This window comes from Bacillus rossius, chromosome 2, assembly GCF_032445375.1.
Source record: "Bacillus rossius redtenbacheri isolate Brsri chromosome 2, Brsri_v3, whole genome shotgun sequence".
Classification (NCBI taxonomy): Eukaryota; Metazoa; Arthropoda; class Insecta; order Phasmatodea; family Bacillidae; genus Bacillus; species Bacillus rossius.
This window is the reverse complement of record NC_086331.1, coordinates 103,192,868-103,216,055: the sequence shown is the minus strand read 5'-3', so window position 1 is coordinate 103,216,055 and position 23,188 is coordinate 103,192,868. Positions and strand designations below refer to the sequence as shown.

The 23,188-nt window shown below is 38.3% G+C and overlaps 1 protein-coding gene across 1 annotated transcript in view; it reads left to right on the top strand.

Moving 5' to 3' along the window:
• Positions 1–23,188, top strand: part of LOC134529536 (putative fatty acyl-CoA reductase CG5065) — a 61,596-nt gene that overhangs the window by 11,987 nt on the left and 26,421 nt on the right. The window contains exon 2 of the mRNA XM_063363732.1: positions 22,072–22,319. Coding sequence (XP_063219802.1) covers positions 22,077–22,319 — 243 coding nt within the window. The 5' untranslated portion in view covers positions 22,072–22,076. The remainder of the gene's footprint in view (positions 1–22,071; positions 22,320–23,188) is intronic.

The following is a 23,188-nucleotide window of genomic DNA, read 5'->3' as shown; positions in this document are numbered from 1 at the left end:
TTTAATTAGTAATGCAAATGTTACTAGTAAATACAACTGTGTAAAATTAATTGGGCTATTCTTACGAACCCGTTTTCCCTACTCATAACAATATAATAAGCATTTCTATTTTTAAAGTATTAATTGAATTCGTAGGAATGTTGCGCCACCAAATGAATCACAGTAATAAATATTACTTGCTCCCTCTTCATTATTTTCTTTAAAATAACAAACACTTTGGACGAAACGTCTAGATTAACAATAGCACTTTCATTTTAATACATTCTTTTGGGAAATTCTTCAATCGTATAAACACCTCTGAAATGTTTAACATCTTAATATTAGGTACTATATAATTTTCGATATCAAGATTAAATAATGGTGATATGTTAAAATTTTATTTTAGCAGTCCTCGGTGAGCGACTAAAACACTTCCAGATTTATTTTCTGTTCCTAAATTATGTCGTTTATGTTCTTCTAATTCTTTTATTTGTTTATTTGTTTGTTCGACTGAATTATAAATGGCTGTTACCCCACCAGCCAAAACACCATGAGCTCCAAAAATTGATGATAATAATGGTAAGAAAACCATCATGATGATCATCTAAACCACTTCCTTAATGCAGTGAAATCCTGCTTTAGCTGGTGCTGATTTTTCTTTATAAATCATTTTAAGTGAAATTCAAGATAGTATTAACGGAAATCCTTTTACCTTCTGTTAATTTTTATTCTTTCTTTCAGTGGTTACTTCTGTGAACATATCAATATATAATATTGTTACGAACGTGAGAGACCAGACCGTGATGCCAGGTTCGAAGCTAGTTTATATACTTTTTTTTTTGTGGTTTTTAACTCGTTAGTTCACTTTTGATCAATTCGTTGACTTTTAACTAGCTTCGACAAATTCGTTGATATTCTTGATTAATTTAGCCATTTTGTACCATTTTCGTTCAAAATTATACCTGTACATTTTTGTTAACTATTTTGTTGTTAAAAAAACCCTCACAAATTTGGTGCTAAAAACTTAAATTTGAGTCGTAAAATTGGAATTTACTGGCAAAAATTTTAAAATGCCGAGTGTTCTTATGGTTTTAAGAGACCAATTTTTTCGGTTAATATATTATTTAATTGGATATTTTTTAAATTTTCATTTAATTTCAAAGGATTTTGCTAATGCGCCAGAACTTTCACATATATACTTCTTACGCCATTGTTAAAATTAATTTAAAAATTCAATTTTTCTACTAAATTTGAACTCAAAATACTTTACATTGACACCTTAACCACTTAATTTTACTCCGACATTCTGGCCTATTGTATGTCTTCGTGAGTGTAATAAAATACAGAAAGTATGACACTTATTTTGTAAACGTGTTTAGTTAACTTTCAAATAGAGTGTAAATACTGTTTCAACTGTTAAAAAAAGTTTTTTTTTTACTTGGTAATTAAAGTTTAAGCTTGAAAGATGCGTGAATATCAAGCTCGTCCACAGTAATTGTCGCCACCATGCTTCTTATCTGTCATACTCGTATCTGGAATCGAGTTGCCGATGGCAAATTCGGGGTCTCTACGGCCCCCGATCGGTGGCCAATGAGAATCGAGGAAAGTTCCGAGAATTGACGTTTTATGCTCGAGATTTCATTTTAGAGAAACTTAGAATAAGCGCCCAGACATTGCCAGCAATTTATTTTAGTTTATAGCATCCTCTAGATGTTTTTTTTCTACGTAAAATTTCTCACTAAAATATTGGAGCTCACCTTCTCGGGCCTCATATTCTTTTACAACAAATTTTCCTTATAATAACGTGAATATTCCATGACCTCTTCACGGTAAAGGAAGCTGGCCTTGGTTTGGACATGTGTACGCGTGCGAGACGTAATTAATGCATCGTCGACCTTACATCCAACCGACGCGCACTATCAGGATCTGAGAACAAAACACGGTCAGGATTTACATAGTTTATGAAAATAAACCACAGAGTAGTGATAGAACACTAGATGTTCTTGAACTTAAACTATTTATCACTTATTTTTAAAGTAAACAAACCTGGCTACCACCTGGTCTTCTATTGGTCGCACGAGAAAGCTTGTCATTGCCGAGTTAATCCGTACGGGTGTCCGCATGCGTGCCATTGCACACACTCCGTTCCGAGATCCGTCTCCGTTTACGTAATCCGTATCCGCTTCTGTGTCATTGTAGATCGGGCCTTAACGTTATTCTCAAGCTGTATGAACTTGCATGACGTTGTACCGCTAATTCATTATATTTAAGAAATATAAGTTGGCATAATTTTTGACGAAACGTAAAATGCAAGAGAGCCATCGTAATAAGTTGACAGTTAAAAAATAACATAGCATTTATTATAAAAAAAAAATGGGATGTGGTTGTGTCATGGACACGACCGTGTGTTGTACGTGAATACGTGAATTTGGATTTGGCTTTTAGACGCGTATAGGCCGACATTATATATATTTTTTATTATAACACCATATATATTCACTGTAACTATTTTACACTAATGATTTATACATACAATAAATATATTTTGACGATAGCTGACGATTGAAACTCAAAAGAACATCGTAGCTTCTCCAAGTCAAAAGTTATACTAAATGTAAATCTCAAAACGCAACAAAATGACCTCAAAATGGCGGCACTTCCCCTCCACTGCGCGCGATGCGTCACAGTCCTCACTTAGCGTAACGAATTCTTTGATTCTTTAGCTATCCGGTGGTGCAATTAAATTTTGGATGGAGATGATAGATATGTAGCTTCAACACCAAACTGTATCCCCCGATTTTGTTATCATTCATTGTTTTAATTGCCTCCCACTATGGAAGCAATTTTAAAGACGCATTCACGGCAAACGCTCACACATAATTGTGACGATAAGGAAATGAAATTACCAACCCGACTTGTGATGCCTCGTCTTGATCGGGATCGTTCAGAGGTGAGGCACGCAGTGATGAGGATGTAGCACTGGCGGAATAATTGGTTGTGTAAAACGGAAGCTTCGGAGGGAAAACCAAGGGCTGACGTCACCTTCCGCCTCTGTCCCCACTTGAAAGATCCAGGTCCGACCTTGCTCGAACAGCGAGTGAAGAAACCAATCAGGCACCATGCCCTTCCCCCACCCTCTCTCACGGCATAAAATGCTTAGTTACGTGTTTGGCATGATTCCTTCAGCTGAGTTTAGTGCTGGAATCATAACAGCGTGAAGGACGCGAAAGAAAAATATCGCGTTATTATGAATACGTGGGTTTTAACCAGCGACATACAAAAACTAAACGATTATATTTACAATGTATCCGGTTATAACATTTGCACCACACACACGACAGGCATCAATGCTTAGTTTTTTTACAAAATTTATTTCCTCGACATATTTGAAAGAAATAGGTTTAAACCAAATTTAACGTTCGTTCGAAAAAATCACACTGCGTGCTCAAATTTTCTTAGATTTCACAGATAAATTGAGTAGATAATACTCTGAAAAATACACGACTATTAATGTAACCAATACACCCATCTAGCTATCATTCGAAAACATAAATATGAAGCGGAAGTGGAAAATCTTTCCATTCGGAAATTCTTTCGCGCTCGCGAATTTTGTCGCACTGATGTCACACGTGTGTCGAACGTGATTTGCTAAGCAGTAATTCTATTCGTAATCGCGTCGTGCTTTTCGAGCTTCCAGCTAAACACATATTTTAGATTGCTGGGACAAGCACCTAATTGTTTTTTTTTAAATTATTAATTTTGATTCGGGGGGCGTCTGTGAATTCCATACTTATGTCTAATTTTTTTTTTTGCAAAGAAGTACACGCATTTGGCCTGCACAGGAAATATAAAAACCTAACCTTCATCCATGTTTTTGTTAATCCAAGGTTCTGCATCTAAAAGGATCTAGCTGCTGAAAATTTATTTTTATATTTTTATTGACTCTTGAGTAAACAAGTTCGCTATATCGTTAGGAGTATGCCAGATCTATAACACTTCTTCACTCGCATTTCTTAATAACACGAATTTTACACACTTCAAACTAATAAATTTGCATTTTTAAAACAGTTTTCTTCCTTGTTTATCCAAACCCTTCGAAAATTGAAATCAATTTTAATGCAAATTACAAAATAACTAAATTTAAAAGATAGTAGCCTACATTAATGTGTTTGGGTATCAGTGAAGACTCGAATTCATTCGTAATTAAATTTTAGGTTTTAAATTTTTAAAGACGCCAACCTAGGAATTTACGTGAGCGTCTTGTTCAAGGAGAAATTTAATAAATATTGGCCCTGAAACAGGCTACATTCAGTTCTACTTTCACCGGCCTATTGATTCAGTGGCTAGAGGTTCTGGATGGTGAGCCAGAATTTGCGGTCTCGATTTGTGTTGGGGATTCATCACTCTTGGGAGAATTTTCTTTCTGGATTCAGGACTGGGTGTTGTGTTGTGCACCTCCGTCCTGTAGTTCCAACTCGCCTAGGACTCCCGAGTCTCGTCATGCCCACCAACCTCGTAGCATGGCTGGAAATCCCAACTGCCTCACTCAGATAAACCGTCATCTTTTTTTTTTACGTGAGTGGCAGACCGCGACCACCGCTCCCGCCGCGGACTCAAGGTGAACTTCTCCAGCTAGGAGCAATTACCCTCCCAGAGGAAACATCAATCCACGCAGTTGGAAACTACCAGGAGCCTGCATGCTGTGACGTAGTTCAAGTCACTTTTTGGTGTGAAACATCTTAGCTCTTTCGGTAGGTATACAGCATTTGGTGGGAGTAATTTCGTGAATGGAACGGAAGCCGCACGGAACGGTAATGTGTAAACAAGGTGCTGCCATCTGTGGCAAATAGCGCGAACCTAAGTTCTCAAAGACAAAGGGTAACTTTATAGTGTTAACTGTTTAATGAATCTTTACAAGATGGGCATTATTTTAATAAAGTTCGCTGTCGAAAATTAGCTTCAAACATGGGGTATAGTCAGGGGCGCAACAACATGGGGGGAAGGGTATTTTGCCCCCCCTCTGAAACCTTGAAGTGGGGGAAAACGGGGGCAAAGAAAGTGCTGTGTAATCAATTTTTAGATAGTAGAACTGCTTAAATAGCACCATTTTCCACCTTGAAATACAAATTTCCCGGGGGAGGACCCCCGGTTCAATAAGGGGGATCGATGATTCTTTATAAAAAAGGTATATTCCCCCCCCCCTCCCTTTTGGAAATGTGGTTGTTGCGCCCCTGGGTATAGTATACATTTAGTGTCAGAGATTCGTATTATACGTATGTTCGCAATATGAAAACCAAGAATTTACTCGTTACCGAGGTTAGGTGTTGCACATCTCTGGCGAGAACTGAAAGACTAGCTTTTTGTTTTCTTTTACCTCGCAATCGCCATATTGTCTCACCCAAAACATTGCAGAAATGGTGCTTGACCACGTTCGATGATTTTTAGTGAGTATGAATAAGAATGTCCGTCTTTATAGTCACTTGCATAAAAATAATAATTTAAAACTGTTTTCACACTGCAAACACTCTACTTCAGCCAATGTTTTGGGGGAAAAAAAGGCTTCACCCGGTTATCAAGTAATCATGTAGACATGGTCACCCCCTGCTTCAATACCACAAGACTCAACCCTAGAGTGATGTAGAGTTAGAGCGCGGGTCAGACTGTGCAGTGCCGGATTCCACCGCGCCTACAAACACGTGACACGTTCGTTTCACCAGTCGTTGATGTGTGCCGAAAAAGAAAGCGACGGGAAAACGAACTTTTGTTTTCGTGATGATATAACAAACAGTAACACAACTCAACCTGTACATTAAAACTGTTTTAAAGCGTATTCTTTTATTTTAGTTTCATCACCAGAAAATATACACACAAACTTCCAAAATTTATATAAAAAGTCGTACAAACCTTAAAAATACCATAATTTATTATATTTACCATTCCGTATAAACGAAAAAACTATATATAGTGATGGGTCAAATTATTTAAATTTTCTCGTAAATATAGAATCCTAATTACAAAGACTACCTCGAACCTACCCCTTGAATCTAGGCTCTAAAACAAAAATAGTAAACAATAAAAAATTAACCACATTTAACCCATTACCTAAATGTTCGTTTCACGAATGAAGATTCCCGAATCAATACATTTCGTATTTATATTTACATGATCACATATTAAAAGTAAAATATCTTGGGAAACGATAATATGATAGGCACGACGAAAAATAAACAAACAGATCAATTAAACTTCAGAGATGCCGGTGTTGAATTTTTGAATTTACTATGTTTCCACTTCGATCTTTTTCTCTCGAATCTGAAATACTTAAAATACTGGAAATTCGATGGTATTCGAATGCTCGAGAATTCAACCAAGTCATCCCTTAAAAAAAAATTTTGTTTTGCGTACACAGTGAGGTCCATCTTGGCACAAGCGTAGTAGCCCGAACGCGCTCACTCCACGGAGAAAACGCACTGCTCGTCTGACACGAGAGGAACTCAGTGTTGCCAACCATAGCACACACTATTTTATACACTAACCTCAACATTTGGGTACTTTTGGGTACGAGAAGTTCTCAGTTAGGGTGTCATTCAGGTACATACATAAAAAAGTATGAAATCAAATTATTGCTGTCTTCTTCAATTAAATTATCATTTACATTGTTATGTTAAATCTCATAATAGGGCGACAACTTACACTTTTATACTTAGTTTAAATGCTATTTTGGCTTTACTGCTAAAGCACGTGCGTAGGATTTAAAAATGCTCTCGTTGCGTGGATAAAAGGTGAAGGGGGGGGGGGGGGGACGAATAAAGTTAACTTTGAATACTACTATTCCAGTCGCATGTGAAAAATGGTATTTTCAGGTTAAGTGTTGGCGTAATATTACCTATTGTAAATTAAATTTTACCTGTAATATAAATATGGCGACCTACAATTGTTTCGTGATTTAATAGTGTAGCCGAGACAGTTTTAAATGAGAAATATCTCTTATCCTGATGTCGTCGTCCTGCTGTTTACTTGCTACAATCACGCTTGGTGGCCCCAAATACTATGGCGTTTGAAAACACTACAAGTGACAACCAATATTTACCAAGTTATATCAAATTATTTTGAGAACAGAACGTGCGTATGCTATACTGGCCATATAAAACAACAAAAGACACTCACTCTTGGATGTCCGCAAGGTTCCGTTTTGGTCCCAGTTCTATGGAATGTAATATTTGATGACATGCTCAGACTTGACTTACCAGAAAATAGTAAAATTTTTGGATATGCAGATGATGGATTTCTTTTAGTTCCTGCATCCTCCAGGTACGAATTACAAAATAAAACTGAACTGGCATTAAGACAAATAAAGAAATGGGCAGACACTGCAAAATTAGAAATCTCTGTAGAAAAGATGGAAGCTATTATCCTCAAAGGACACTTGAGTACACATCGACCCCCCACCATAAGATTCTGTGGCAGACCGGTTAAAAAAGTATCAACACTCAAATATTTAGGTGTATATATCTCCACAAGAAACTCATATAAAGAACATGTTAAAAGAACTTCCGTCAAAGCAGCTTCACTGTTTCATAAATTACGCAGCTGGCACCTGCCAATTGGGGATTAAATGCAAGAACTCTCCTAATAATTTATAAAGGAGTGTATGTCAATATTATTGCTTATGCCGCTAGTACATGGTTTTAACTAGTACAGTTATCCATTGTTCAACGATATTTAAATTCATCTCAACGCACAGTATTATTGACAGTAACAAGATCTTACAGAACAACGTCTTTAGATGCGCTCCAGATAACAGCTGGTGTTCTACCAATAGATTTGCAGATTATTGAAAGAGCTAGCTTAGCTCTGGCACGAAGAAACAATGAACTATCACCTCATAAAAAGAAGCAAATTCATGAAGAACAATTAGTGAAATGGCAAGATAGATGGGACTGCAGCGATAAAGGAAGATATACCTATAATATTTTACCATCAGTCAGGGAAATAATGAAATACAAATGGATCTCTACTGATTATTACAGCTCACAATACTTAAATGGTCATGGAAACTTCAAAGCCAAATTACATCAATTCCATCTTGTAGATTCCCCCTTTTGTGTAACCTGTGGAACAGAAGACACTCCAGAACATGTACTACGTGAATGTGCCAAAATAGAAGACTTGAGAGTGCAATTCCAACAGGAAAGAAGCCACAACGAAGTAACCATCAGTGATCTTAGAAATATAGTTAAAAATAAAGAAGTATTCCAAATCTGGAAGAAATACATAAAAATGATTGGACAACGATTAGAAACTTTTGACAGATGGTTTGTCACGAGAATTCTCAAGAACAACAAAATCAAAGTGATGATCGCACCCTACAAGATGGACACGAAAACGAAGAAGATAGCGAAGATGAAGCCGAAGAGGATTAAGAAGAAGAGGAATTTTGAAGAGGAACTTTGAAACTTTGAAAATGGAAATTTGAAATTTTGATATTTAAACTTCGAAATTCTGAAACAGGCTTAAAATTTTTAAGCTCTGGTTATCACAATATTAAAGTTTTCGAAGTTAATCATGATTATTATTATAATGTATAATCATAATTATTTAATCATATTCATAACTATAACTATATACTAACATATATTTTATTTTATGTTATAAATTTGTATTAATCTTGAGGAGTTCTATATTCCACACCCAAGAAGAATAAACGAAGTATATATTCAAAATTATTATTATTATATTTATATATATTATCAGCATAGAAGATAAAAAGATTCAGTTCAAACCCAAGAAAAACCAACTACTTATCAGAACAGAGGAAGAACATAACACTTTCTGAATTAATGAATTACAAGAATTAATTTCTTCAAGTATACCCCTAGAGGGCTTACATCTTGAAGAGGATTTGAGTGTGAATCAATTTTCGCCAACGTAAGGTTGGATAACATCTGTTTACTTGCTACTAGCTGCAACTTGATCCTGTGGACCTCCAGAGATACTTAGGAATATAGATAGGGATTGTTGTCAGTGCCTTACGACCAGGCCAAATACTATTTTGCATCGTAATTGATTTTCCATTTCAAGTGAATATTGTTAATAAATATTTTTTGCCTTTTTTCGTTTTCATAATTTCGGGTACATTTTAGTACCCTAGCAGATCCTCTCGGGTACCGGGTACAGACAAGGTACCCGAATTCGGGTACGTCTGGCAACACTGGAGGAACTGCACGAGGCGTCGTGCGCGCTGACGCAACGTTTCCGGGTCGCATGCGTCTCTGACACGTCATCAGCCGACGACGGGAAGACAGCTTTCACCGCGTGCCGCGTGGTCGCCTGCCCGCCTGAAGCCTTGGGACTCGTGCGGCCTCCACGCGGTCGGCTACCCGCCTGAAGTCCTAGGCCTCATGTGGCCGCCACGCGGTCGCTTGACCACCTGAAGTCCTAGGACTCGTGTTCTCTCCATGAGGTCGCCTGCCCGCCAGAAGTCCTGGGACTCGTGTGGCCACCACGCGGTTGCCTGCCCGCCTTAAGTCCTTGGCCTCGTGTGGCCTCCACGCGGTCGCCTGACCGCCTGCATTCTTGGGCCTCGTGTAGCCTCCACGCGGTCGGCTACCCGCCTGAAGTCCTTGGCCTCGTGTGGCCTCCACGCGGTCGCCTGCCCGCCTTAAGTCCTTGGCCTCGTGTGGCCTCCACGCGGTCGCCCGACCGCCTGAATTCTTGGGCCTCGTGTAGCCTCCACGCGGTCGCCTGCCCACCTGAAGTCCTTGGCCTCGTGTGGCCGCCACGCGGTCGCCTGACCGCCTGAAGTCCTGGGACTCGTGTTCTCTCCATGAGGTCGCCTGCCCGCCAGAAGTCCTGGGACTCGTGTGGCCTCCACGCGGGCGCCTGCCCGCCTTAAGTCCTTGGCCTAGTGTGGCCTCCACGCGGTCGGCTACCCGCCTGAAGTCCTTGGCCTCGTGTGGCCTCCACGCGGTCGCCTGTCCACCTGAAGTCCTGGGCCTCGTGCGGCCTCCACACGGGCGCCTGCCCGCCTTAAGTCCTTGGCCTCGTGTGGCCGCCACGCTGTCTCTTGCCCGCCTGGTTGTCAGGTGACTGCAACTTAGCTTCTGTCATTTTATATGGCACGTTTTTCGATAACGAATGACCAGGAAGTGTTTCTACGTGACTACCTTTCTTGTTAATGTTTACAGGGGCGTACGCTGTTAGGGAGAATATATCCCTCCCTCTCTCCAGAAATCCTAAAATATATATCATTCCCGTCAACCAGTGTAAATAATTTGAAAGCAAACAGCTGGGAGTGTGGTTCTAACCCCCACCCCCTTCTCGTACTTCATCAAATAAAATTCTGCGTACGCTCCTGAATGTTTTTTTACTTGATCATAGTATTCCGCTAAAAATTAATAAGCGATTTTTTGTAAAATTTTATCCTACAATTTTTTTTTCCTTACCCATATTACAATTTTACTACTGATGTGGTATGATACTGTCAACTATGTTTACACAGGTGTAAGATATCATTTAGAGAAATATTAATCGCAGTTTTTGTTTGCTTGGCTGCAAGTAGTTTCCGAAATTTCATAAAGATATGTTTTTAATATTTGATTTTTATAGGCGTAGATATAACTCTCCTAGTATTATGGTGAAAGTTGTAGGTATGGTTCACTCATAATGACTCGCAAGGATACTCCTACCGGGCGATGGGGGCGTTGTTTGGAAACATCCTGTGTATTGTGGTGCGTGACTTTTCTCACCGGCGAGTAGCGAGTGATTCCGCGCGAGCAGTGCAGCTGGCTTCAAGCATCTAAGGCCTTTTGCCAGCTCGGCTGGTGAGCCCCAACTCGACACACACAGTGTCACAGTCATGGGTCATACGTTTAGGTAGCCGCCTGGATGTGCCACCAATCGACGTGCAATGCCCAGGGCGTTCAAACGCTATTTATAAACTCCTAAAAAATTTATTAACTAAGTATCAGAGTGGATATAATTAAGTCTAATTATACCTGCCATTGTGCATTTCCCTTTACAGTTAAGTTTTCAACAGGATTTTAAATTACACCAGAGTAATATATCCTAACCATTATGAGACCCATAGACAGACATCAGTACAGCTGTTTCCTCGTTGGACGTCTGAACAGCTGTTTCCTCGTTGGCCATCGACACAGCTGTTTGCTCGTTGGCCGTCGACACAGATGTTTCCTCGCTGTCTGTCGTCACAGCTTTTTCCTCGTTGGCCGTCGGCACAGCTGTTTCCTCGTTGTCTGTCGGCACAGCTGTTTCCTCACAGGCCGACGAAATATCTATTTTATCGTTGTCCGTCAACACAGCTGTTTACTCATTGGCTGTCGGCACAATAGTTTCCTCGTTGGCCGTCGGCACAGCTGTTTCCTCGTTGTCTGTCGGCGCAGCTGTTTCCTCACAGGCCGACGAAATATTTATTTTATCGTTGTCCGTCAACACAGCTGTTTACTCATTGGCTGTCGGCATAATAGTTTCCTCGTTGGCCGTCGGCACAGCTGTTTCCTCGTTGGCTCTCGGCACAGCTGTATTCTAGTTGGCTGTTCGCATAGATTCTTCCTTGTTGGCCATCGACTATTCTGTTTCCTCGTTAGCCGTCGGTATAGCTTTTTCCTCGTTGGCTGTCAGAACAGTTGTTTCTTCGTTGGCCGTCGGAACTTTTGTTTCATTCTTGGTATTAGGCACAGTTGGTTTCTCGTTGGCCATCGGCACAGCTTTTTCCTCGTTGGCTGTTGATACAACTGTTTCCTCTTTGGCTATCGGCACAGATGTTTGTTCGTTGGCTGTTGGCACAGCTTTTTCCTCGTTGGCTGTTGATACAACTGTTTCCTCCTTGGCTATCGGCACAGATATTTGTTCGTTGTCTGTTGGCACAGATTTTTCCTCGTTGACCATCAGCACATGTTTTTCCTCGTTGACCATCAGCACATGTTTTTCCTCGTTGCCCGTCGGCAAAGCTGTTTTCTCGTTGGATGTCGGCACAGTTGTTTCTTCATTGTTTGTTGGCTCATCTGTTTCATCGTTGGCCGTCAGTACAGCTTTTCCTCGTTGGCCGTCGGCAAATATGTTTACTCACTGACCTTGTCCTTCCAAAACCGAGCAGCCAACTCCCACTTCCGGCCATTGCAAAACAAAACTACAGCAAAAATTTTGCCCTCGTCAGTGTGTGTATTATAAGTTTTTAAGCTTTGTTGCTTTTCTGTCGGCTTTCTCTGTGTTCCCATACGTCGAATGAAACAGTTAAATGCCCAGTAATTGGAGCGATCTTAATATTTGTAAAAATAGTGGAAAATATTTTTTCAAAAATATAAGTTTAATATCTCTATCTTGTATGGCCAAAATATGTAACCTTGCGTTTGAAAACGGAACTAACCGTGGTCTACAATACCATTACTACATACCTACATTAATAAGATATAACAAATTGTACGAGAATTATTGCCTGATGATGAGCAGAATAATTCCGTGCAGTATCTTTGTGTCAATTCAACAGGACAAATGAAACTACAAGAATAGCCATGATGTAAAGTTATTCTGTAGTATGGCTATAAAATTCCAGTAGAAACCAGAATTTAAAATATTGTGCGAAAATTAAATGACCTAATGAAAACCTAGTCTAATGTATTCAGGACATGTCATAATACGCCAGTCGTAAAGTAGAAGATTAGAATTTGTTTACTTTTTGTATTAGATTGTTGTAATCCTGACAAAAAAAATATAAAGAATATATTAATTTTGTTGCACAGTAAATTTTAAGTTTTTTTTTTTTTTTTTGTAAAATTCACTAAGCCATTGCTTATTGCGCACATTGAAAGAAGGATCAGAATTTTTTTTTTATGTGTAAACATCTTAGGTCTCGATATAAGGCATTTCGCAGGAGTAATTTCGTGTTTATAAAAAGGAAATGCGTAACCACAGTGCTGCATCTGCGAGGAAGTCTCAGTAACCTCGAAAATATGGCGGACCCACGTGATTCATTCGTGTGTGTATATGGAAAAGAAAATGTTTATGAGTGATTTAAGTTTAATTTTTGTTGTTTTAAGCCACCCTGACTACACCAGGGCATGAATTGCGTCATAACTGTTCCGAAACTAGCTGATGCGCATCACATACACCAACTTTGAGAAAAATTGTAGGAAATAAAAAAATATTAGCTTAACCTAATCTGGTTTGGGTTTGGATTGGTTCGGTTAGGTTATTACCATCTTGATAAACAGAATTACAGTTAGGTTTTAAAAAGGGGAAAACGTTTTACATTTTTCCTCCCTAAAATGAATACTTTTCGTATATTTATAACGCTCGCAATTATTTTAAAGTATTATACGTTAAATTTCATGTCCGAGTTTCGTATTATAGGTTTGTTTGCCACATGATAACACATTAATCTCCTCGTTACCGAGATTAGATGTTTACACATTACTGGCGAGTGCTGGAAGTGTCGCTCATATTTGTTTGGTGATGTAATATGGAAGTTAGGATGACCTAAACACTATTACAAAATCGTATCCTAATAATGATTTTTAGTTATTTTATATTCTGTATGTTAAAATAACTTTTACGAAAACTAGGCCTACTTAAATTACCATCTACTGTGTGTTATTTTTAATTCTTTTTCTTGTAAGTATGTTAAAATTTTGAGGATAGTTGAACATATTATTTTGTGAAAATTTCATTTGTTTAATTGATTTTACGTTACAGTTTAAATAATTCTGCATTTTTAAATCAAATTGTTGAAGTTATACTTTTTCAGGCGCGTTATGGAAAAATTATGTGAGTGAACTTTTACGATGCGCACGCACCATGTAACGACATTTTCACAGGAAGATGGCGGACGCACGTGTATTAACATAAACCCATACATATATAGTCACTTTTATAAAAATTAGGGGACATACCAAACGTATTGGTGTGCCAAATTAAACATTATAATAGTGAAACGACACCTTCAATATATTTGTTAAACTAAAATAGTCATAGTAAAGAGTAAATTCAAGTTTTAAAAACCTAATTGTAATGGTATTGAAACATTTAAAATAAATATTCTCATTTAGTCTTTTGCCGGGCTTTGTAGCGCAGTGGTTATAGTGCAAAGTTAATAGGCTAAAGAAACGTTGTTCAAAACTCGGCAGTGGAATTTTTGTTAAAATTACAGATTACTGGACTATTGAAATTGTGCTTTAAGCAAATTTATATAAATACATTAAATTTGTTTATCGTATTGCTATAATAGTATGAAATACACAGCTCATTCCATTGGATCGAGTATTCAAAACTAGGCAAGCCTATAGCCTCCATTTTTACTTAACGTAATATTAAATTAATTACGTTGGTTAGGAAATTTATATCCATAAATTTTCATATGTAATAAAAATAAAACTTTATAATAATACAACTATCCTTTAATACTTAATAATAATTGTTAGTCATCTACCGTGTACAGAAACTATTTATTACCTTTTTAATTAATTTTAACAAGGTGGGCAGTATTTTAATGAAGTTTCTTGTCAAAATCAGGTCCAAGCCGTGATTAAGTATTTTTTCAAGTCTTTTTCGTTTTTATCAAAGACGTATCATTATATAGTTTAACCTTTCGTTCTGCAATAGAATAATTAAATAGTCGACGTATCTGTTCCGGTAGCGAATTCCAGCGGCGGGTGTGGCATTACGCGTGAGTCGCCTTCTGAAATGTAGTGATTGATATTCAATAATGGTCCATATAATTAAAACATTTATTTATTGTGAATATTAGTTATAGAAATTGTGTTTATAAACTTTTTCAAGTGTATTTATATAAGTGATGTTATGTTCCCGTATGTATAATGTATTCGCTTTATAAATCATAAATTATTACAATATTTTAAATAAATAATTAAAATTACAAATTATAATAAACATTCGGCCTATTAATTGATTTGCACTATTAATTATTATTTATGTTGAATATTTTACTAAATCAAATAATTATTTTATACACATGTTTATATTAATATTGAATACTGAGTATTTATTTGATTAATATTTTTTACAGTAAATTTCAAAATAGTTCAATGTCCTACATCAAAAAGAATTATAGCTTCTAATACGCGTAAATAAGTACACAACCACTTTTTTTTACATATTCCAAGTATTGATTTCTAGAAAAAGTAATATTAGCTTATTGGAGAGATGGTAGGTAAAACATCGGAATTCTATGAAAAAGAACAACATATTTAATCCCACCATCGGTAAGTGTAAAATCTAAAATTTAAATTTCGCTTTTGACTGAGTGAAAGTACAAACAGAAATTTAGCAGAACTCAAATAGGTATTGGTTAAAGCGTTTAATGTATTCAGTATTTTCCCTTGCAGTGTAGGAATATTTACTTATAGATAACAAAATTTTTGTATGTGTTTTTTGTGAAATTTTCTCTTTCGTTGTAAGTTATTTTCTCGTACTTAACTTGTAAAAATGTGCTACCGTTATATGGTAATTTTCTTTACATGTGTGTGGTACTTTTCCCCACCTTGAATATAGAATTTTTAAATTTTTGAAGTGCTGATATGTGTCGTCAATTGGTGCCTATATCAGTGGACATCAGTGGTTTAGTGACACTGTCTTAGCCTACCTTTGTATTTCTAGCACCGGTAACATTGTTCTCATTTAAAACATCACACCACAATTTGATCCAACCAATTTGTAGTTTCTTGCTGTGAAAAAGGCATTCAAAACAAAGTAATTTAAGCGGTCAAAATTACGTATGTCTGAAAAATATGCTTCAGAGTTAACCTTCTGGATGACACAATTTTCTTATTTACTTAAAAAGAAAAACTTTTTTTGGTGGAGACTTAAAACTTATTTTAAATTTATGTTTTTTTGGGAAATCGCATATTGAATGATTCGCTTGCTTTAAATCCCACCTGGTTAAGCATAATTTATCCACAATGCAAAATCAACATTAGTTGTTGTCTGGTCACCTGTTAGTTATACATCAATTAATTTTCACTGCGCCAAATTGCTAATACTCATTTAAACATTTTAACTGACGCATGCGTGTGCTGGAATACGGCGTGTAAAAATATACGCGTGTTTCATTGTTTACGTGTTTACGTCACGCGTTCTCTCGACTTAAGAGGGCAACTCGTGAGGCAGTGATGAGAAAAGAAGAGACCTATAAAGACGAGAATCCCTTTACTCTACTTAAGTCATCAGTGGCTTTAATGGCCATCGCTCTTATCGTTGAAAGACGTGTATTTGGTTGCCGAACGGCGTGAATATCTTAGAAAACCACTCGCGATTTAAAAACTGCCCAGGAAGTTTCCTTTATAATATTTTAAGAGTAAAAATTCGTTGAAAACGGCAGGTATTTAACTTGAACCTTTTATGCACAACAGTAATCACATTCTTATCTTTATCTCCACGGCACCACTCAAAGTCTTATAGTTGCTCGCTGCATGACGAGAAGACAGCGCGCCAATTCAGGGGCTTATTTTCAGCATAAGGTTACATCCATCGAGTCATCTCGATAGGGTTTCTAACGACAGAAAATATCGAGAGCAAATAAAGTGTACTCTAAGTAGGTAATCGTTAAGACGCTACAGTCGCTCGGGTAAATTCGAGTTTTTCGATTTCCTCTCCTCTGAGACTTGAAAGTGGGCATGACGTCACAGTGGCAACGTAACGAATAAAAAAAAAACTTATACCTATATTTCTTAAGTATTATAAATAAAACATACAGTGGCAACGTAACGAATGAAAAACAACTTATACCTATATTTCTTAATTATTATAAATAAAACGCATTTTTCTGAAACGAAAATATGTTGTATTAAAGATGTAATGATTTTTATAACCAAAATTTTATTGGTTGGTAGAACAAAAATAATTGTAGTTATAAACTATGTATTTCACACACTCCCGTTATCAAAAAATTGAGTTTACAACTGTGGTGACACTGCGAAAGTTTGTAAAGCAGATGAAAAGCAAAAAATTTGTTTCTGTGCACATACGATACCTAAACTACTAGCATAAAAACAGCCAACACCGTTGCCCACCAAAGGAACTGCTTATCTATGTAAACATAAATATGTTGCTGTCAAATAACCCGAACTCGAAAAAAAATTCAGTCTTATTCAAAAATTATTTATATTGGGAATGGATTTTTGATACTTTATAATCTATGCTTCTCTTGCAAGAAAATTCAATTAAGTTGACTTAGTAGGTATAAAAATAATCTTGTGCAATTTTCGACTTAACGAGATTAGATTTTCTTTGCTATTCACGTTTGGAAATGAGGTCATATTATAATTTAAAACGCCCATAAAGTAATTGGTATCTACTTTGATGTACGTAGGTTTTTTATATTATAGTCTTATAATTACATGCAGTTGGACAGCTCATGGAGATAATTCGCAGTAATAATGGTGCTCATTTAATCTAAATAGTTCAAAATGCCACCGAACCATCATTTTTGAATGTTCTTTGAGAAACTGTTAATAACAAGCGAGACCAAGAAACAAGCGGAATGTAAGGTAAACTATAATTTTAAGTGAAAGAAAACAATCTCGTATTTTCATTTGCCAGATGTGCAGTCCTACCTATAAATGTTTTATTTATTCATAATTTGTGTATGAACATTCATTTCTTAATGAATAAGTTGTTTCATGTAGAGATTTAATTTTTTGTTGAAGTAAATTCAGTTCAGATTATTTACTTCTATTATTAGTAAAAAAAGTCTTTAGTTCTATCCAGCATGCAATGACGAAACCAATGGACTTAGATATGAATTGAAATAATTGTAGCAATTAGTTAAACAAAGAAACTTGTCTTAAATTTTACATGTAGTACAAATGGTTTAATGTAACAATCAGTTAATTTTTTTTTCCAGAGACGGGTTTTGAACCACGTTTATCCTCCGCCTGAAACACGAGACCGCGCACTTAATCGATGTGCTACAATTGTAAAATGGTTATTATTTTTATTATTAGATTTTGATTATTTCTATCCATGTATATCTAAGCTAACAAAATATATTCCAGGATAGCTCCACTATCAGAAAGTTTCATTTGGCACATCAATACTATTGGCTCGTCTCCATATATTAATGAAAGAGAATATGTACCAGTGTATGATAGCAACGCGGTTCCGCCATCTTTACGACTTCGGCTCGTGTGTATAGCAGGAATAGAACACGTTCTAGTACGGTTTCAGGTAAAACTTTGGGCATGAAAACTTTTAAACCCAGAGCCATGCCCTATTGGAAAGATGCTAAATTGTGATCTACACTGGAGCAAAGGTGCGCAGGTAGAAAATAAGCATAAAAACGGCCAAGGAAATGGGCATCGTGTGGGGCTTTTCGATAGCGAGTAGATACTCTCTCGTTACGAAACTATAATTTGTAACGATTTTACACATCAAGACGGACGTCACAGAAAAACTTAGAAAACTAAACTGTCGATGACGAACGATAATCGATAAGACAAATTTTATCAAAACGATAAACTTAGAATAAGCACTCAGATCCTTGCGCACTAAAAGCACCAGTGAGCATCGCACGTATCATTCCGCCTCCCTGACATAATTGCACCCATTAGTCATGGACTCTAGCGGGAACAAATGTCATCGAACGCATTATTTTTTCGTTGCCATCGGAGCGTTAAAATTTTTGAAACGCTCTGATGACGTCATAGCCTCGACTTAACCCTACCGGCTTAAAAAAAAAGTTTCATTTTAAAAACATTCTCGTTTAATCGTGACAGTAAGATTTCATATACCTGAACAAACTGCAATGGGACATCTCAACCAAATAATTTTAGTTTTAAAAATGTTAAGTGGCCCCCGAAGACTCCAAGCAACTCATGCATAAAGTTCAGACTTGAACTCAAATGACTGTGAGCTAAAATGTCCGTGAGCGTGCGCAGAATTTCATTTGTTGCGGGTAAGGAATATATTTTTTTCTATGGCATTGTTTCCCAAAGTTTTCAGGCCACTGAAATACACTCTACAAATGTGTAAGATTCTTGTTATTTAACTTATTTTCGAGGACACGGTCGCTCGATTCCTCTCTGCAAAACTAACCTCCTGTCCTACGAATAAGTTTGTGCCGTTTTACGGCCTACCTGCGTGCTGTGCAGAAGTCACGCGTTATCAAAGGCTGTGAATCTCCCTGGTTTATCTAGATGCACAGAGTCGAGTTCATTATCTTCGATAATTGTATGTAAAAAGAGCTGCTTTGTAGCTCAAGGTAAGCAACCGGTTACGGCAGGAAACAGGGTGAGCAGTCGGAGTTGTAAACACAGGTGCTTATTGAACTTCTCTGATCTTGTCAGCCAGCCAGCACTCGTCGACTTTCTTCTCGCTGGTTGAACACACAGGTTTTCTCTCGTAGTTCAACTTGCTAAATTTATGATACTGAAATACGTATTCTGGTTGATATATTTTGTTTCGTCATGGAAGTCTACATCAGCATTTTGCCCAAGACACTCTTATAGTGTTTTAGGTATCATCATTCATTCTTTTGACGCAACCAACGCTATTAATATTTAGAAAAATTTTATGTACAACATTTCTTAAAATTTTTAACCCAAGTGCACTCTTTGCATGTAACGTTATTCGTTTAAGATAAAATTCATTGCGAAATATGAAAACAATTATTTATGTACTAAAATGTGAAATTAACTTATATATACACTTATTGTACCAAGCATAATCTTGCCGTATTTTCGTCAGCGCATGTATGAATGTATCGCCATATTATCTTCGATCCAACTAAAGCAATTTTAGTTTTTGGTTTCTGAATTTGACTATTGTGCATATTTAGTAAAAATTGTCTGTGTCCCACCTGTATGAACGTCAGTTCGTGGCGAAATCAAAGTTATTGCTGCCGTTTGGAGCCATTGTAAATCTGAATATACATTTGCGAGACGAACCGTTCGTTGAAATTATTTCACAAAGAACTCCCAGCGAGCCATGAAAAATAAAGGATTTAGCCGAGAACCACGAGTTGTCTTCCTAAAAATATGTATAAACTGTATTTACAACACACAGTTAAAAAAAATACATTGCAAATCTATTGACCATCTTTTGAACGTATTTTCAATTATGAAGCAGATACATACTTACAAGTTTTATAAAATAAAAATTACAAAACATTTGTTCAATAAATATGAAGCTAATACTTTTATTAGGCAAGAGTTTTACAGCATATAACATTGTCATTATTTGTATTTTATCATTTCCTTACCTTTTTCGTTTTTTTTTTTTTTTTAATTTTCTTTTCACGCCAGCTAGAAGCCAGCAACAAATAATATTCTTTCATTTTTTCCAACCATATTATTTTTAACTTTTTTGAAATAATTCTTATGTTTACGATCCCATAGTTGATATTTGTTTATATAAATATCAATAAGTTTCAGTAAATCGTCCTCTGAACGCTTCATAACCAAATAAAAACGGTGAAACAAAATCAATAGGCACAAACTAAAATAGACGATGGAACCTGGAGGTTCACGATTTCTTAACACGCAGTTCTTAGGCGCTACAAACCTCGTCCCAATCACGAGAATTAGCGTTAACGAACTGTTACCATGTATTTCGTTCGGATCTGCAAACCTCGTCACTTTCACGAGAATCAGAGGTTCACTAGTGGCTCGCAAATGCATACGCACCTTACGAATTCGTGTATGTCCTAGGCAGTGCCTCGCTAGGACTCCTCGGCTTCTCCTATCCAAGCCAAGTCTTCCCAGACGATCAGCAGGGAGCATTTTACAACACATGTTCCTTGGAAAAATTTCCTTTATCAGCGTGTCCTACAACACAATAAGGTTTGCCCAAACAGTCTCCAAAATCTTGAACACCTAACTAATTGCTCATCTAGGGCATGTAAATTAATTGCATCAAAGCAGTGATCAGAAGGCCTTAAAAAGTTTTCGAGTGTTCAGAGCTACTATGCCAGGTGATTCTTGAGATTTTCTTTCATAAACTCCAAGAGGTAAGTTACAGAAGGCATGGCAACATGACCATGACCACGGAACGATGCCTAACTGCATGGTGAACACACTGGCGGGGCAGGCGGTGCTGGTGACTGGCTTCACCAGCTTCGTGTGCAACATGAAACAGAGAGCCAGGGCTTGTTTACTGGCACCATGGTGTCGCAGAGCGAGAGCGGTGCTGTGCAAGGGGACGACGACGGAATGCTGCCTAACCGCGTCGCGGACGCGCTGGCGGGGCAGGCGGTGCTGGTGACTGGCTTCACCAGCTTCGTGTGCAACATGAAACAGAGAGCTAGGGCTTGTTCACAGGCACCATGGTGTCGCAGAGCGAGAGCGGTGCTGTGCAAGGGGACGACGACGGAATGCTGCCTAACCGCGTCGCGGACGCGCTGGCGGGGCAGGCGGTGCTGGTGACTGGCTTCACCAGCTTCGTGTGCAACATGAAACAGAGAGCTAGGGCTTGTTCACAGGCACCATGGTGTCGCAGAGCGAGAGCGGTGCTGTGCAAGGGGACGACGACGGAATGCTGCCTAACCGCGTCGCGGACGCGCTGGCGGGGCAGGCGGTGCTGGTGACTGGCTTCACCAGCTTCGTGTGCAACATGAAACAGAGAGCTAGGGCTTGTTCACAGGCACCATGGTGTCGCAGAGCGAGAGCGGTGCTGTGCAAGGGGACGACGACGGAATGCTGCCTAACCGCGTCGCGGACGCGCTGGCGGGGCAGGCGGTGCTGGTGACTGGCTTCACCAGCTTCGTGTGCAACATGAAACAGAGAGCTAGGGCTTGTTCACAGGCACCATGGTGTCGCAGAGCGAGAGCGGTGCTGTGCAAGGGGACGACGACGGAATGCTGCCTAACCGCGTCGCGGACGCGCTGGCGGGGCAGGCGGTGCTGGTGACTGGCTTCACCAGCTTCGTGTGCAACATGAAACAGAGAGCTAGGGCTTGTCCACAGGCACCATGGTGTCGCAGAGCGAGAGCGGTGCTGTGCAAGGGGACGACGACGGAATGCTGCCTAACCGCGTCGCGGACGCGCTAGCGGGGCAGGCGGTGCTGGTGACTGGCTTCACCAGCTTCGTGTGCAACATGAAACAGAGAGCTAGGGCTTGTCCACAGGCACCATGGTGTCGCAGAGCGAGAGCGGTGCTGTGCAAGGGGACGACGACGGAATGCTGCCTAACCGCGTCGCGGACGCGCTAGCGGGGCAGGTGGTGCTGGTGACGGGCGCCACCGGTTTCATGGGCAAGGTATTGCTGGAGAAGATGCTGCGCAGCTGCCCTGGCGTGACCACTGTGTACCTGCTGGTCCGCGATAAGAAGGGCGTGTCGGCTTCGCAGCGCGTGCTGGACCTGTTCACCTGCCCGGTCAGTAGTGCTACCACCACACAGCCGCAGAATACTTTATATGTACCGATAACTGCTCTTTATTGTAAGTTACAGCAGTATTCCAGTTTCACAGTTTGGGTATTCAATGTTTGCTTTTTCGTCTGCGAACTCGATTAACTCATCTTTGAACCACACGTCATAATTTTGGGGTATCAACCATACTCCGTCGAAGTTTATTTTTTAATCTGGCAGTGGAGCCAAATAAATCTGTTACATTTGCTTAATACTGGCATAATAAAACGTAGGTGTTTTGATTTCAATTTTATATCAACTTTAAACTTATTTTGATTCGAATTATGTTAAAAAAAATTAAAATATAATTACCCCTAACATCTTTATTTGCTCTACTTGGGCTCTATGACTTAAAAATCTTATTCAATGATCACTTATAGCCCCAACTTGCTCATGTGGTTCATTTAAGGCTTTGATTGCGAATACAGACATTGCATTAGTTATCATGTTAGGAGTTAGTGTGTTTTTGGTTTGGATCATTTTTTTGAATAAACTTCATAATAATTATTTGCAACTTCGAAACACAAATCAATTTTCAACGTAGAAATTTTAGTTTTGCATGGAAACTAAAGATTTTATTTTTAAATATGATTAAATCTTATCTTCTGTTTTTCCAAATGTGTTTAAATACATGATATTCGATTTCTGAATTTTCACCTTGTTAGCGTTAAAGTAAATGTTCATAAGCTTATATTTTTTCATGTTGTTATTTTTGGTAGCAAAGCTGAGCAGTTTGATTGTAACTGTCAGGTTTATCATGATAAATCGTATTCTTAGCAAGTGTTACTTTAATTCGTGTCACGGTTTTGTTAACAATGTCACGAGGTAATTATGTT